At 40.0% G+C, this 17,316-nt stretch overlaps 1 protein-coding gene across 1 annotated transcript in view; it reads right to left on the bottom strand.

Annotated features, from left to right (window-relative positions):
- LOC138621672 (GDNF family receptor alpha-2-like) overlaps positions 1–15,010 on the bottom strand; it is a 52,752-nt gene extending 37,742 nt beyond the window's left edge. The window contains exons 1-3 of the mRNA XM_069699911.1: positions 14,327–15,010; positions 12,700–13,056; positions 2,303–2,389 (exon numbers count right to left, since the gene is read on the bottom strand). Coding sequence (XP_069556012.1) covers positions 2,303–2,389; positions 12,700–13,056; positions 14,327–14,378 — 496 coding nt within the window. The 5' untranslated portion in view covers positions 14,379–15,010. The remainder of the gene's footprint in view (positions 1–2,302; positions 2,390–12,699; positions 13,057–14,326) is intronic.
- Between the last annotated feature and the right edge of the window lie 2,306 nt (positions 15,011–17,316).

Raw genomic sequence — 17,316 nt, 5'->3', positions numbered from 1 at the left:
GATACATTCAAAACGTCCAGTACCAGAGGGAGCAAAGCAGCCCCACAGCATAAGAGAACAGCCACCATTTGTATCTATGAGTATGGTGTTCTTTTCCTTTTGGGCTTCATTTCCTTGCCTATAAACAAACTGATACACCACATTCCCTAAAACCTCTACTTTGTTTTAATCTATCTAATATTGCAGATAGACTGTGCCTTATCTATGGAAGATTTGCAAAAATTAGTCTTCCCTATTTGCACTTGTCTTTCAATAGTGGTGTCCTTCTTGGCCTTTACTTATGGAGCCCTACTTTGCTCAGTGTGCAGCGTGGTACGGGCAGACAACAACTACTCCAGTTTGCTTTAGGTCAGCCAGAAACTCTTGTCCTGTGTGGTGTTTTTTCACAATATGAATCAGCTTTTGCAGGCCTCTCTAATGGAGTTACTTATTGTTGCGACGTCCACGAAACAGGGATCTTTGCTGATTGCCTTGTGGAGACAACTCTGGAAACAATCAGCCCCTTTTTATGCAGTAAATCTCATTGGTTTCTTCAGGTTATGTGAACATTGAAAATTCCGTACATGTCATATTAATTTATTTTTGTTTGGTTGTTTATTTGTCTGAGGAACTAATTTGAATTTATTAAAAGGGTGCCAATAATAGTGTAGTTAGGTTTTTATGTTGTTGTTTTTTATTATCTTACTATATGAAAGCATTTTGTTGTTGATCAAAAAACATTTTATTAGATATTTGGATTATTCAAAATTGGTTCATTTGCATTCATTTGCAAAGATTCCTCTAAAGTCTGACCATGGACTGAAAACATGCCGACAGGTTTTTTAAATTCAAAGTTTACTTTATTTATATTTCTGTGTGTCTCTTAAATTCATTTGCAGTTTCAAAAAAAAAAAAAATTCATCAAAGTTACAAATTGTGCAGTCTTGGCCAAGGTATGCACTTTTTAAATATTCTCTTGATGAATATGTTCTTAAATTAGGTAGGGTAGTTTGCCATCATCTCTAAAAACTCCAAACTAATCAAAGCCTGACTTTTTCAAATTTATTCTGGTAGTCTCTTCCTCTTTCAATATATCAAACACGCATATTTTCAAAAACAAGTGATACACTGCTGATTTCAAGCTAAGCGGATTATGCAAAAAGCATGTCTTTCTTGTACCTCCCAGTTATAAAAGAAAGCAAGATACATCAGCCAAGAGAAAAGGAAAATGTGCTGTCTTCAGTGTTTGTAGATTGCTCTTGGCTAAAAGGAAAAAAATAAAAGAGAACATCCTGCGGACATTTCTGTCAAAACTGGATGAAAGAAAGCGACTGCATTTTCAAGTGACTGTAGCCTGTAGCTGTTGCATTGGACAGGCGTCGCCCCTTCGTCCAATCACAGTTGAACAACTTGATTTTCTGCAATGCATGAACTATTGTAACAGTGTCTTATAATAAGATCTGCATTGATCAGTGATACCATGACGTTAGTAACAGTAGATTAAATAGGAGGCTATAGCTCTCCTGCTGAGTGCTGGGCTGTTTAATTAGTAAACTGAAGAGGAAATCAAACTGAAAGAAAAATCCATAGTTGGGAAAAATGTGGGGTGGTGCACTGAGAGTGAATGGCTTACCTCACAAGCCGACAACAACCATTGTTTGTCACATGACAGATTAAACAATAATCAAAGGCAAGGACTTGGATAGTCAGTGAGGAAAGCTTTACACAGGTCCTTTGTATTATTGCACTGAACCTTTATAGAGAACTCTCTCAAAGAGAAATATCAAAATTACTTGTCAACTCAGGATAAATTGAGTGTTCAGCTAAGATCAGGATACTGTCCCCCCCAAAAAAATTATTACAACCCAAAGCTATGTTAAGTGACCTCTAGCGATGGAATTAATACCAACAATGTGGTGTCCCCTTGAAGTATACAGCAGTTCCCATGACGTCTGTATAATGTGAGTTTTTCCTTGTTTAGAGAAGGACGTTTGGGTGGAGTTCATTACAACAGCAGACTTAAGTGCAGGGGAGCCATGTTTGATTCCATGACGATGAAAGTCACATAACGCTGGATGCAAGAGTGCACTGTCCGCTTCCCATTTCCAACTACGAGTTGGGACAGTTTTTGAAAACCGCATTTACTGTTGCCATGCTGAGAGGTTGCATAACTTAAAGGAAGTAATTCCCAATACGTTTCAAGTTACCATTTTATTCCAAACCACCATCTTTCCCTATCAATAACCAAATGTTTTTTGTGCTTAATACCCTAGATAGGGATGCTAATTTAGAAAACACTCCCGTGGGTCAAAGATCAACATACCTGAAGAGATGGAAGCCAAGCGGAACACGTCAGGGTGTCGGTTGGGTGCCACAGGTTCATACGGAGATGAGTCCTCCATGTCACCACCTGAAACAACAGTAAGAACAACAAAAATTCATTATCACCCAAGTAGATATCCTGCAAACACTTAACCTCAAAACATACAGTATGTAGGAAAACATTTGAGTTCCAATAGTTTTTAAAGACATACAGTTGTAAAAAAATAATACAAGGGAAATTAAATTCACGCCTCCTTCTTTGACTTCAAATTTTCTCACAAAGGAAACACTGTAACAAGTAAGTTTTTTCTTTTTTCTTTGATGTATCGACTGAACGCTTTGGATTTAAATGTACCCTTGTACTTAAATATTGTCATTTCCCTATGCTGGACCGGCTGATCAACTACTGACTCTCACTGCGAACAACTTGTTTATTTTTTTCATATGGAAAACAGGATGTTCATCATTATCAAATCATTTCCTTTAGGAAAGAGTATTTGTTCCTGCTGTGGTTTGATTTTGGGGAGCAGTTGAAGGACTAAAAAACGAGCAATGCATCTTCCCTGCTAACAATGTGTTTCCAGAGCTGTTTGGAGAAAATAAAAAAAATAAAAATCAAATTAGCACTCAACTGACTGAGTCTCTCCCATGTGTCTGCTTCTCTGTAGGCCCTAATCCCACATTTAAAATTCATAGCCATTCGGTGTGATTGAGACAAACCCTCCAGTGTGTAATAGCTTTGCATTCTGATCCTAACAGAAACAGTCAGGGTGTTGTGAGGAAGGCTTGGAGGCCCACTGCTACAAATGAGAAAATCTGAAACCTGTTGGTACAAGACTGTACTTCCACGGCATCCAATCGATAGCAGATCCAAACAATATATATAGTACATTTTGTTTATCAACATGCTCCTCGGATGTTTTCAAAAAAGATGATGTGAGCTGATAAAATGTTGTCTTCTAGCTGCTGTGACAATAGGTAAGCCTATTGTGGAATGTGTGTGCGTGTGTGCACAAGTTTTTGTTTTTTTTCCTGTATAAACACCGACCTTGTTGGGACCAGTAGTCCTCATGGGGACCAGAGCACATATTAATGAGGCAAAATGTAATTTCTGAGGCCCTGATTACGATTAGCGCTGAGGGGTGAACTGAGGTTTGGTCGAGGCTCGGGTTAGTCATGAATTAGTTATAGTTAAGGTTATGGTTTGGGTTAGGCTGTCCACAATAATTGTAAGTAAGTAATAAAGTAACTACCTAACCTAACCTAACCTAAGTCACTAAAATGTCCTAACAAAAATAGCTGTGTGCTGTGTGTGTGCCGTACAATATGTATTATTCATGTCTCCTTAATTATCAAATCAGAATCAGAAATAAAAGGCCTGATAGCATCAGCTATGATACTTCTACTAAAGAATATGTTAATTTTACAAGTTTATCCATTAAAACTGATCAAAACCAAATTAAGATCTATGCACATGCACACAGAATCTAAACTTTGATAATAAAGCTGAAAGGGAATTACTAAAGTGAATTTTCTTTCACAATTTGTCCACAAAGTAAAGAAAACCAACCGTATGTCCATCTGCAGAGTCACTGTTTTATGTGTAGCCCTACATCACTCCTTTTTATCAATACTGACTATCATAACAAGATGGAGCAGCTCAGCTGGGCATTTTCTGAGCACATATAGTTATTGACATCTGGCTCACTCCAGGGCTGGATGTGTGTTTGAAAGAGAAAAAAAAAGAGAAGACACAAAGGGGAGAAAAGATGTACAAAGACAGACCATCGCAGAGGGAGAACGAAGTAACACAAAGAGTGGTAGAAAGAGTAAATTACCTATGTCCTCCAAGTTTGAGTTTGTGTGTTTGTGCCTATATACAGTATATGCCCTTTATTTTAGTCTCTGCACATGTACATGCATTTATTTGATTGTGTATTTCTGTGCTTCTGTCCTCATTTGTTTGAGCTGCCTGCATCTCGGTTCATATAGGTCTTTACATTTCTATCATTCCTGCAGCCTCTCAAGTCTCTATGACTTGAGAGGCTGCAGGACTCAAGATCTCTCTGTCTGTCTAATTACAGCAATTACCTTCAAAAACTATAATGCTTTGAAGCCTTTCAAGAGTTCAACACTGCCACTTACTCAGCAAACAACCATGTTAACATTTCACATTCACATTTTACATTTCATTTTGCTGACGCTTTTATCCAAAGCGACTTACAATAGTCGTTAACCCTCCGACCATGTCTCTTTCCAGCAGCACCCACCGCTATTGTGGTTTTGAAAAAGGTGGCAAATATTACACACAAAAGTGTAATTCTTCTTCCAGTGCACCAAGAACAGTTTGTACTGTACAGAGAAACATGGAATAAGAGATAGCCTATCTTTTGCCAAAAGCAAAACATCTTGTTATGAGGTTGCTTACCATTTTGTTCGGGCAGCCTCTTACAGTGTGGAGAAGCTTCACTGCACAATCATTCAGGAATCAAACATTGTTATGGAGGAACATTCAGTTTCACAAGTAGAAGCCTACACTGTGCACTGGGTTGATCCTATAAAACAATAATATCAAACCACAATAGGAGCTGCGGTTAATGAATTTTAATGGCGTATTTACATGGATGATACAAACCGTGCTGAATCATAAATTTGCAAAACACGCTATAATCACACGCACCCTTAGGATGTGTAAATTCCCACAGCAGGAAGCCTTGTTGTACTATGAAACAAAACTGCTCTTTGACAGTCACCCTGGACCCAATTACGCATTCATCAAGTAATAGGAAATTCTTCCCAGCTGTTCAGTGATAAGATGTTTTTAGCCGCAGGGCAACAACTTATCGCTGTAATTAAGTCTCCGTTTGACTTCATTTGCTCTGACAGTATGGAGCATGACCGGCACAGCTCAGACAATCAGGCCTTTCCTTGGTTATAACATGGGAAGAATGCTGCTTTCAAGTGGATTCACAGTCTTCTCTTTTGCTGTAAGGGGTTTTATGAAGCCGTTAGGCACTATTACTCATCCTTTTCATATGTATTATCAATGAAGTTAAACTCCTGAGGTGATGGAAATTGTCCTATTGATTTTTTTAGTGACATTCTTGCCAAATAGTTTATGGCTGGAAGCAAAGGCAATTTTAATAGCTGTCATTCACCTTGTATTTTTAAAGGTGCCTTATACTGATGGTCCCCCAGCTTAATACTTCTTTTTTTTTTTATTATTATTATTATTTTTTTTTATCTTGGTGCCTTGTTTTGCTGCTGGCAATGCAGACAGAAAACCATGCACTCCTCATGCATGTTGCATATTACTTCTTATTAATGTAACAACAATATATCTACTTCCGTTCTTATACTAATTACAAAGAAAGCCGAGCACAGCCTGAGCAGCCTGGAGCGCAGCCGGAGGTCCTCTGCAGAGCCCTGCTGGCTGTTGCACAACTCAGCTGGTAACAAAAGGTGGCCGAGCCTTTGCTGTCAGAACTCCTAAAGTTTGTAAATAAGCTGTTAGCTGGAGTTCGGGCTCGCCAGACCGGTCTCCTTTTAAATCGTGTCCTAAATTACATTTGTATTATCGAAATGGATCAGATGAAACAGTGGAATATGATAATTCACATCTTATTACATTAGTATAAAATTCATCAATCTTTTCTTTAAATGTCCTTCCTTCCATTATGTGCTCGTTTCAACGACAAAAAGATAAAGCAAAGTGATACCACAAATGCATCTTTTTTTTTTTCAAACTGGGCTAAACAGAACACAAGTCGAAGCATAAATTCAGTTAACGGCTCAGCTTTTGAAGTGATATTGACATTTTAAACTCAATTTCAAACCATACAAATAGAATATTGGATTAGCTCGGAATAATATTTCAAGTCACAATTCCAATCCAGTGTAGCGTGATGGGCAAACACAGCTGAGAAAATGAGTGCTGAAATTTTCAGCCTTCCCTTTGGCTATGTGGAGGTAATGTTAATCGGAAGCGTTACAAACTCACTTCCCTAAATCAGCACTATACATGCTGTCGGGTGCTAAATTTTGTATATTGATCAGTAAAAACACTTATTGTTGATTCTCTCTATCTTCACTCACCTTAAAGGTGACACAAGTAAAGAGCTGGGGAGTTAATATATATAATATATAATATATAATAAATATAATGACAAATTAAAAAAATGTAATAAGTCAAAATTAAGCAACTGAAATATTTACTGTGAACATGTTTAGTGCTGCTGTATAAACAAACTCGTAATATGGGGTGGAGGTAGAATTCCTCCATATAAAGACAGGGAAAAAAAAGCAAACAGCTATACATCACGATGGAGAGAGTGACAGGCAGAGACAGAAAAAGGGCACCGGCCCCAGTTGACTTCTACGAAGCGCATTCATTCAGTGCTGCTGTGAATCTTTCTGCCAGGAGTGAGTCTTAATGCCCACATCATGACAGTATTCAGTGAGCAGAATGGCCCGTCATTCACTCTCACCTCTGATAGAGAGCCTGAGAAGTCGCTCTGCCATAAAAGGCTAATCTAAACCCTACTACCTGGCCCTCATTTCAGCTGCGCTGTCACACGCTATACCGGCCTCATCGTGAGAGCAAGTCATCCCGGGCAGTTCACCTTACAGTATAGAAAATCATTAGACAGATTTAGGAGGACAAACAGAGCCTGTTTTGTCATCATATTTCACTGATCCTTTTCACATTTTGGGATGAATGATGAAAAGGACAAGGAGAGGAGAGCTCTGAAAGACCTTATTGATCACGTCCAGAAGCTTATCGACAGGTTCCTTCCTCTGATGATGAAGTAGCCACCTAGTGAGTGCCGGATGGGTCTCCAGCGCAGAGAGGAAGAAAGCAGAGAGGACATATTCAGCATGCAGGAGCCTGCTCCCCCTATCCCTGACATGCAGGGAAGGCTGGAAAAATGTTCTGCTTATGACAGTGGATGGCTAAGGTAATGGCCGGTGACTGCTACCATTGCTCATAGTAATGATGGGACCCAGGAATACTATGTACCTTTGCACTCTCCCTCCCCTCCCCACTCCACCCCCCATGACTCTCCCTTTCTTCTTCTTCTTCTTCTTCTCAGTCTTTCATTCTTTGGTTTTCTCTGTCTCTCTCAAATTTGTTTCACCCCTCGTCCTTTATCCACCGCCCTGTCCTCGCCTCCTGTCCCCTCTCTCACTCTCTCCATTACTCCTCTTCCGTGTCTGAGTACATCATGACGTGCGCAGCATTCCTGCACTGTCCGTCTCATGTAACTTCCCACAGCATTAGGGGCCAACGCGTGGGTATTAGAATGATGTACCGTGACCTTTGTGATGCTGACATTCATACAAATTCGTTCATAAATCTTTTCACAACATTGTCAGGTATTGTCGTAATTTCATGTAAAAACACAGACTCCTCTCAAAATGAGCTGGAACAAACTGGTGTGAAGAACTGATGGATGCTCCCTCCCCATCACCCCCTCCCCCCACCCCCCGCATGCAGTGAAAGTTAGCTCGGCTAATTAAACTGCTCTGAAAGGTCCTCACAAAAGTATTTCGATTCCTACTTTAAAGCCCGGGTTGTGATTTCACAGCTGAGCCTATAAAATAATGTATGTTGGAGGTGTGGAACTTATCGTATAAATTACCAATTCTACTGCAAACCTGCAAGGGTATATTCACATGAGACCCAGAGCACAATTGGAAGAGAACCACAGCCACCTATACTATATCCCTGTGTAACAGCCAATATTTCTTTCTTAGTAATTACTTCTTTTATAGATTCAAACCCAATTGCCTTACACCGACACAGGTCCATTCAGAGCAGAAACCACCCGTTATCCATCAAAGATGGCCGCATTGACGCATTGAATTCAGCTGCCATTTTCTGTTACAAAACACAATTAACAGGTCACCATTAGCACTATTGCTAATGATACAAAGACTGGCATTATAACACCTTATAGCTGTTGTTGTTGTTTTGCCAAACAGGGCGGTACAGCAGCCTAGAGGCCGACAATAGTGATCAAGAAGGAAATCTGATGCCACATCAAAGCCACAGGGCGTCTTTATTCAAACATGTTGACACGGGTGAGGAATGTGTTTTGAAATTTAAAATGTTGCAGAGCTGCAGTTGCTACCACCTGCTAATGTTTTGCTGATATTTTAAGCGGACACATTAAGCAACACTTGATGACGATGATGAATCACATTGTCACTCTGTTGGGGCACTCTGTACTGTAAGTGTTTTCACTGTTTCAAGAAACATTCTGTTAATTTTAAAACACTTTTCACCTTGTTTGTTATCACCAATGTAATTTATGATCGCATCTCATGGACACAGGGCACACTGCAGCTCCAGAGACTTTCTACCAGAGCATTGTATGAGTGAGTCGGGTGTGACTTGATGAATGATTAATGTTTCAGCCTCTGGAGAGACTTCTCCGTATGCTTCGAAAAATACCTATGACTTTTTCCGTTATCACACTGAAGGAGCAGAGAACTCTTACAAGAAAGAGAGGTGAGAAAAGTGCATGTCACACAGCTTAACACTGAGGCTTTAAAGCAGGACCATCATCACTGCACACTGACAGCAGAGAGCAGCCATAACATGAAACACCATGAAAGTGTGAATAGTCTTTGGAAGAAGTGATGCTGATGCTTGGCTGTTGGTGGAAATTATTTATATCTCACTACAAATAAACATCCAATATTCCCTTTTGTCATAAAATTAATTGTAAAAAAGGAGCAACTGTTTTGTCATCTAGCCCATACATATTCTTTCTATTATATCCATTCCAAATCTCAACTACAACTATCTAATCAAAAATACAAAGAATACAAAGAAATAATGTATTATTTTACTAATCAAAAAGTGAAAGGAGGAACAGACAATCAGCAAAGTAATTCATTTGAAAAAGCAAATCCTTCGAAGGTTGTTTTGAATCTTTCATTGACTGATATTCTTTACATCTTAGTTCAGCTCCTGGAATGCTTTACATGCTGAGTTTACGTAATTCTACATGATAAGGTCCAGACGGCAAAGGCAGTTTGATCTAGGAAATAAAGATTGTCTCGATAAAGAATACAGCAATCTTCATTTTTCAAAGAAAAGCATCTCTAATTAAAGTGATCCTAACTTCATTCACATTTGGAAAATGAATGGTTTAATATGATACTCTTAATTCCTAGCAAATTAAAGAGGAGCTCATGACCCTGCATACTGCAAACATTTTTTTTAAATTTACAATGTGTAATTTCTTTGTTTGGCACCTTTTGGAGACAATGATCAAACAGTTATTTATTACAAATGTTCAAATGTGTTTAAAGTAAAACTGGCCTTTGAAATATAGCAGCGCTGTTCAACCTCAAAAGTTAGGGCAAAATAGGAAAATCACTGAGGCTTGTGGGCGACACTGAATTCTTTGTCAATTAATGGGACAAATAACAATTTTAATCGATACGTGGAATAAACTAGCTCCCACACATCCCTTTTCCTTTCACTTTAACAGCATCGTTACAATTAGACTGCAACCAGTATACTGGTTTGTTACTTGTTGCGGCTGGCAAAGTAAGTAAATACCTGTTTGTCCATTTGTTCTGGAACTAGTGATTATTGCAATTAGCTTTACAACTCTTTAGCTTAGAGATAGTTTGATATTTTGAGGCTTGTTGTTAGCTAAGCAAACGTGAGCTTCTCTATGTTGGAGCGGGTGTCATCCGGTTGTAATAAATCATGGCAAAGACTGTAGCTAACACACACGCACACGCACACGCACACACACACACACACACACACACACACACACAAGGTTTCCCTGATTGTTACCCTATCGCCAGGATTAGACACATAGATTGTGTATGACTCAAGATGCACACTTCTACTCGCTTACATCCGTAGGCTGTTGTAGCCTAATAATGGTCTTGTCCAATAAAAGTTAATGTTTTTTTTTCTTCTAAATTTTAGACTCATAAAAAAACATATAGTAACATCTAAAATGTATTTTCTCTGATAAAAAAAAAAGCCCATAACCAAAACCCACCCCCCTTTAAAAAAAAAAAAAATCAATTTCCTTGTTTACTTTTTATCCATTGTATATGCCTGCATGATCGATCATTAATACACTTCTATTCGCAATGTTCACTTGTTTTTGTGTTTGCAATCAAGAGTATTAGTATACACGCTAACTTAGGTAGTGGGTTAACCTTGCCTGAGGCAGTGGAGTATCCGTGTGCTGAATCAATCCCAGTCCATGGTCAACATTAGCTTTCTCATCACAGACACAATGGTTTAGCCCTCAAGCTCGCAGGGCACCTTCCTGCCCCTAGTCAACATTGGTCGTAAGAGATATGCCAACTTCTAGCCAGAGTAAGATTTCTTTGTGGTTTTCTACACTTTGTAGCCTCGCCTTGGGTTGCAGTAGGTGCCTAAATATATTTTCCCTCACCCAGATACAACTACTCATACAAAGCTTATTACATCAGTGAGAATAGGCCTTCAACAATCTCTTCTTCTGTTAATCATTCATGTCCATTTACATTTTCTAGCGCCACTCTTTTGAATCCTGAGTACCTATCTCTTTAAATATTTCTTTCTCACACACTTGGGTGCCCTTCATCCATCCACATTTATAAATTAAATTAAAATTTTAAAGCAACATTACACGATATCTAACCTAACAACTACATCAAAACATTCCTGTTTTATCCACAAACGATTTTTAAAGTGGTTTCGCACCATTTCGAGAGGGTCTGCTGGGATTGAGCCTTTTGTGTTTGTTTCCAGAGATGGATGTTGTACATAGATTGTTTCCAGTTAACAAAAGCCTGCTTGACTGCACAATGGATCGTGATTAGATTAAAGCTGTACTGTAAGAGCTTTTCGTTTGTGTTAAAGCAGGGTTTTATCTCCAAGGGCGACAGGGCCAAAGCAGGACACCGCTGAGGAGCATTCCTCGGAAAGAAGCACATGCTCTGTGAAGGGCATACTGCAGGCACAGGAGGTCTACCCTTGACAGCCAGACAACTTACACCATCCATTCAAACACAAACACTTTGACTGATGCAGCTATTTGTTAGGGAAAGGAGAAGGGGATTGCGAATGAGGCACAGAGGGAGAACAGAAAGATCATTACAAAGGAGAAAGAGTTAGAAAAAGAGAGAAAGACAGGATGGGAGACAGAAGGCCTGGGGAGCATCCATGTCATTACATTTCCCTTGAACTCATGTCAGGGACCCTCTGCTGCCATCAGTCTGATGAAGTGTAGCTGGTGCTATGAGCAGTCAGCCTAGCGAATCACTTCACGGATCACCACACAAAAGCCCAGAATGCTCAAAGCTCAAAGACTTTGTAACATTTCCACCATTACCCCACGTGTCAAAACAGCTGAGCACATTGCGTCCTCCATGTTTACACGGATACTTGAAATCAGACTTTGACCACATGGACAAGCATTAAGAAATGTCACTCATGGGTTAGGGTCCCCCTTCCAGCTGATCCCTGCAGGGTACAGCATCTCCTGCAGCTCTGATTCAGTCAGATTTGTCTTTAATGGGAAACCCTGTGGGCCCTTCACCCTTAAGGATGAACCAAGAGCCCTGTCAGTCACAGAGGCTGCTTTATACTTCTAGATGTATTGCAGTGTAAAAGCCAGAAGGGTTACAACAAGAGTGAGATTTTATGTCTTGCGTAAGTGGACACATAAGGACCACTGCACTATACGATTGTAACGTAATTACATGGTAAAATGGAACACTTTAGGTGGAAACCAATAAGTCTACCATAACAGGTCTACCTAATGTAATCCCATTATAGCTCCATTATATTTGAGAGGGTGAGCAAAGTAGGAATGCATATATTTTTCATCAGGGGCTTCTGGGTATCTCTAAGAGGACATCAGGGAATTGGGCATCAACATCCTACATCCTTCTTGTCTTTGCTCGGAAAATACACCGCCTCTTGAAATCGGAAGATTCATTTAAAATAAATGTTGTAATGCTGAAGACTGTTCAAAGTCCAATAAATAATAAAAGTATGTTGCACATCTCCAGCCACAGAATATTTACTGCATCAATGAACATGCCTCTTGCTTAATGCATGTCATGTTGTACTTGACTATTAAGCTCATGCAGAGCTCTGCAACACTTCTAAGTTATGATATCACTTAACATGGTGTAAGCTGAATTCACAGCCACAGAGGGAATAAAGAAGGAAACAAATGACACTGAGGATGCAGACTGTTGATAAAAGGCTGACAGGTAAAAACTTGAAAAAAAGCCAGTGCTAATTTCACATGAATAGTTTTATTAAAAAAAAAAAATGCTATCCCTGATTCTGAAATGTCGATACAATTAAATATGATGCAAACTGAATTTTCTGAGACCATGAAACCATCTGTCTCCTACCTTCAGTGAGTCCCATGTGGATCGTCCAGTAGTTCTGCAGACACTGCAGCTCCTTCTTCATGCCCCTCTTGCAACGGCAGTCATACAGAGGGCTAACCAGCAGCACTTCCAAGGCAGCCTGGCACTCCCTGTTGTTATCCAGCATGGCTTCCTTCTCCTTGCCCACAAGGCACTGGCGCATCACCCGGTACCGAGAGCTGCAGTAAGGGTTCTGGTTGCACATGTCACTGGCCTGGATGCAGTCCACCCATTCTGACTGAGCTCCAGGCCCAGACCCGGTGCTTGAAGATCCTGGAGCATCGTTGGCCAAGGACATGGACAACGCCGAGGGGCCATCCCAAGAGCTTGCTGCCTCATCTAGGTGAAGATAAGGAGATACATGTGGGGGTGACAAAAGAATGCAGGCTCAGAAAGTGCAAAGTAACGTGTGATTTGTGATTTCATGGCCATGTGCAAGTGTGTGCTTCCAAGAGCAAGTATAAATCATAAACCTGTTTTCATATTTGTTTTGTGCATGTAACAAGTTGTATGTGGGACCCATAAACAGGTTTTATGGCCTATTGCATGCCCATACATGCCAGAGCATCTTTTAGCAAAACACTTACAGTCTTCCTGCCATATTAGTCTTATACACTTCTATGCAAGATCTTGTTATGTGTCATTTACTTTATATCCAGTGATTTACCTGCTTACCTGTACTAACTTCAGTGCATCTAAAGGAAAGAAACTGCACCTTTCATGATTCTTATTTAATCAAACCAAAGGAGGACTCAATCACTGAAGAACAGCTAATTATCTCATGTCAACTGAGCGCCTAATCAAGAACTACACTTAATTTGCATCTCGGTAAGCAGAAAATGAGCTTACATTGAGTAAACAGTGATCCATAGAGCAGAGACGGGTGCAGCCGTTTGACAGGAGTCAAGATTCAAACGCACCTTTACATACAAACTAAAGCACAGACAGTTCTGGTGAAATGACAAGAGAGACCCCTTGTGGTGATCTTGTGCACTGACAATCGGCAGTGGAGAGAGGATACAGTACATCAGTAGAAGACCAACGAGTAAGAGTTACATGAAGTTAAGTGTAAAAATATTGTGTGATGATTTTGACCGGACTACTTGCGTTTGAGGAAGACAGGGACACTAATAATTGTGCTAATGATGATAAACGTGAAGATGATGACAGGTGATGATTATGATGATGATAATGATGACGGCGGTGGTGGATTTTGTCATATTCAACCAAGCAAGTCTAAGTGTGTAACTGAAAAAACCTCAGAGATTTATTTTACTGACTGAAAGCTGTATTGAGTTGTTGCTATAATGAGCTCTTTATTTCCACTATAAGAGCTGCGGGTGTTTAATGGATCCAATATTATCGATTGACCCGCACAGACCAAGTTCGGGTGAAAATTAAATATAATCTAACGCGGATCAAAATGTTACTGCCCATAATCTAAAAAAAGGAAAAAATCTTGTGCCCTCTAGGAACTCCTGCATGAGTGGTCACATAGCGGAAAATTATCCCTGACAATAATTACTGATGACATAATGTATATCTGTGACACACAAAATTCACAATTTGGGCACAAATGTACATTTTATTTTCACATTCCACTTCTTACCTACGAGCAGAAGAAAGACGCAAACGCACATCCACACAGTGACAGACTTCATGTTGGACTCAGCAGCGAGAAAGATGAGTTGGGGTCCAATTAGACTAATATCCACCTTTTGAAAGGTTAATTCCCCTCTCCGGATCCTTGACCAAGGCGTAGGCTAACTGTAAAAAAAAAAAAAAATCAATATCCTCATTCAACTCCAAAATAAACACTCGCTTCCGAAAAGAAATCCTCGATTCCCAATAAAATAATAATCCACAATGTTTTGGGGAATATTAGATTAACCACGACGCAGAAAAAAAAAATCCTCTGATATTGGAAAAAATCAAAATTCAAAAAAATCAAATGAAGTCACCAAATCAGCCAATCAATCAGTCAGTCAATCCATGAAAGCAGTTTCTCAGGGTCCGTCTGAGCTGCATTCATACCGACAAACTACTGAGACTTGATCTCTCCGCATTATAAGGACTCAGACTGCCCGCTCCAATTGCCCCTTGGACACAATTTGTCCCCAAAACAGTCCTTAAACTGGCGTAAAATGATCTTTTAGCGATGCCAATATCTCTAACTAGCTAGAAGAACTCATCTGAAAGTGCTCCAAAACGCTGACTGGATTTTTTTTTTTTTCCTCCACCACTGGCTCCCCTCAAAAGGTTGTGCGCTCCTCTGGAGGGAGTGAACGCTTCTTTTTCACTGACTGCATGCGTGTCGAGGCATCACGGCACTTTATACAGAGGAGCTTCTGTAAGCCAGCAGAGGGCGCTGCCGGTGGGTGTTCTCATTGGAAAGCGTGGCACACGTTCACACAGAAGCCCAATAATAAATGTTACCCTACAGAAAAATCACCACAGTATTCTTCTAATGTTCCTGCTGTGAGAAGAAGCCCCTGTGTTTCTCAGCATGTAAAATTACAGTGACCTCACTTGGCCTGTGGGGTTTTTCTTTGATTTTCTGTGGTACTGCTCAGATTTTCTGTGAAACAATTTCTATGATTCACAATATCCTTCTTTCACGATTACTATCTCTTTCATTAGAGAGTATTTTCTGTTCAGTATTCAGCTGTAGGAGAGAAGAGGCTACATCTGCAACAGATCAAGGAAAGAATCGGAAGGAAATAGCGTACTGGCTGCTTGCAGTCATAGCAGGACTATCCAGTCACCCAACACACAGTGAATCTTTTATTCAAGCATTTAGCAAGGTCTCTAGACCAATTCATTTTTGGCTGACATCAGGGGCTCATTCCCATAACCCATAAAATTTGCAAATGATTTTTCGGGATAGGGTTCAAAGGTGGACTCGAAAATGATGATGAAAATGTCACTGCTCATTTCAGTAATATCCCAACACTTCACATACCATCTGTGTGTCTTCAGATTGAAAGGAAGATTAAAAAAAACAAAAAAAAACCAAGCACAATGTCTCATATTCATACTCAGAGGAAATAGCCAAGCCCACAACCCACAGAATCTGCCATTTTTCAAAGTGGCTTCGCATTAAACAAAATGACTTCGTTGTGCATCATCGCTTAAATAGTGCCCAGAATGTCATAAATCTTTACAAATCTTGAAAACAAAGTCTCTATTTAGAGGTTGTGACAGTGACAAACTGCAAGGCCACTGGCTCATAATGATGCTTGACTGTCAGCCCAGGCTTCCATCCAAGAGGGAAAAGAGCTCGCTGCTATAATGGCAACATCAGCCTCATTCTGCCTATATTGGCCCGGGCTTATTCTTGTCTCTCGAGTTTTAAGTTGTTGTCATTATGAGGACACTGTAAAGTATCATCCACCATCACAAAATATCCTGCAACTATTCTGAATTAGTGCTGCAGTGAGTGATTCACAAAAGTCTATTCTTCCATTTTTTTTTTCAGATAAGCATATGTCAATGCAAAATACCAACCTTTTGCCTTCCAAGCATCTATTTAAAAAACCAGAGCAATTTTATTCTTTTACTTGAGCAGAGAACAAAGAGTTGTTCAAGTGATTTCTCACTCTAGATCAGTAGCACGAACTGTATGAGGTTTGCAGTTGCCTGAGCAGTAGGCCCAGAAGGAAGAAGACATTTCTAATACCACAGAAAGGCGTGAAATCAAGGGAGAAACATTAGCTGCAAACACAGTGAATAAAACAGCAAAATTTGCATTGTGAATTCTTATTGAGGCATCACATTAGGTCTATCCACGATAGTGCAATATGGACAAATCCTCTCCCCACATTTTTTTTCTGGTGAGGTCTGGGGTTGGATTTTATTCTTGTTGACAATGCACGATTCACCCCCTCCGTGGGCATTTAATTGCTCTATTCTGACTTCATAAAGCATCTGCAGTTTTTTCACGTGTACGATTAGAGGGAGCCCACAGAGACACACACACACACACACACACACACACACACACACACACACACACACACACACACACACACACACACACACACACACACATGCACGGCTTTATACGCGTACACCCTTTTATAAATAAGCATATACGTATTTGCAGTGAAGAGAGGGCATGCGGACAGATGCACACAGACATGCACATAATCTATATGTCAGATAACTGCGCTCCCACAAGATGGCTCAGGACCGTGAAGATGGGGAATGACAAATCTGGATATAGAAGACATTGTTCTCACTATTGAGGGAAATCACTCCCTGCCTCTGAGAAGTGTGTCTAATATGCTGAATATAGATGATATCATTAGGAATTCATGGGATATGAAATAATGATTCAGATAACAGTCAAAGTTAAAACTCTGAGCAATAACTTGTGCTTAGTGAGACAGCAGGGGGCTTGAGAGTTTGAGAGTGAGCTTCTGCTTATTCTCATGGGTCAAATAAGAGCTTAGACAGTCTGAAACTGTCACCTTGAAAGCAGGACCGACAAACCTGCATACAGATGTGCATGCAAGTTTATTTGTGTGTGTTTTCACAGTGACTGTGCTTGACCGTCAGGGGAATCCAACACATTTAGCCATCAAAGTGTTAACTATG

The sequence above is a fragment of the Brachyistius frenatus genome, unplaced genomic scaffold (assembly GCF_029030835.1).
Source record: "Brachyistius frenatus isolate BFR_SWC_R1_liver_20210118 unplaced genomic scaffold, ASM2903083v1 Contig_31, whole genome shotgun sequence".
In the NCBI taxonomy this organism is placed as follows: Eukaryota; Metazoa; Chordata; class Actinopteri; family Embiotocidae; genus Brachyistius; species Brachyistius frenatus.
The sequence above is the reverse complement of the archived record's forward strand: the minus strand, read 5'-3'. Positions and strand labels throughout refer to the sequence as shown.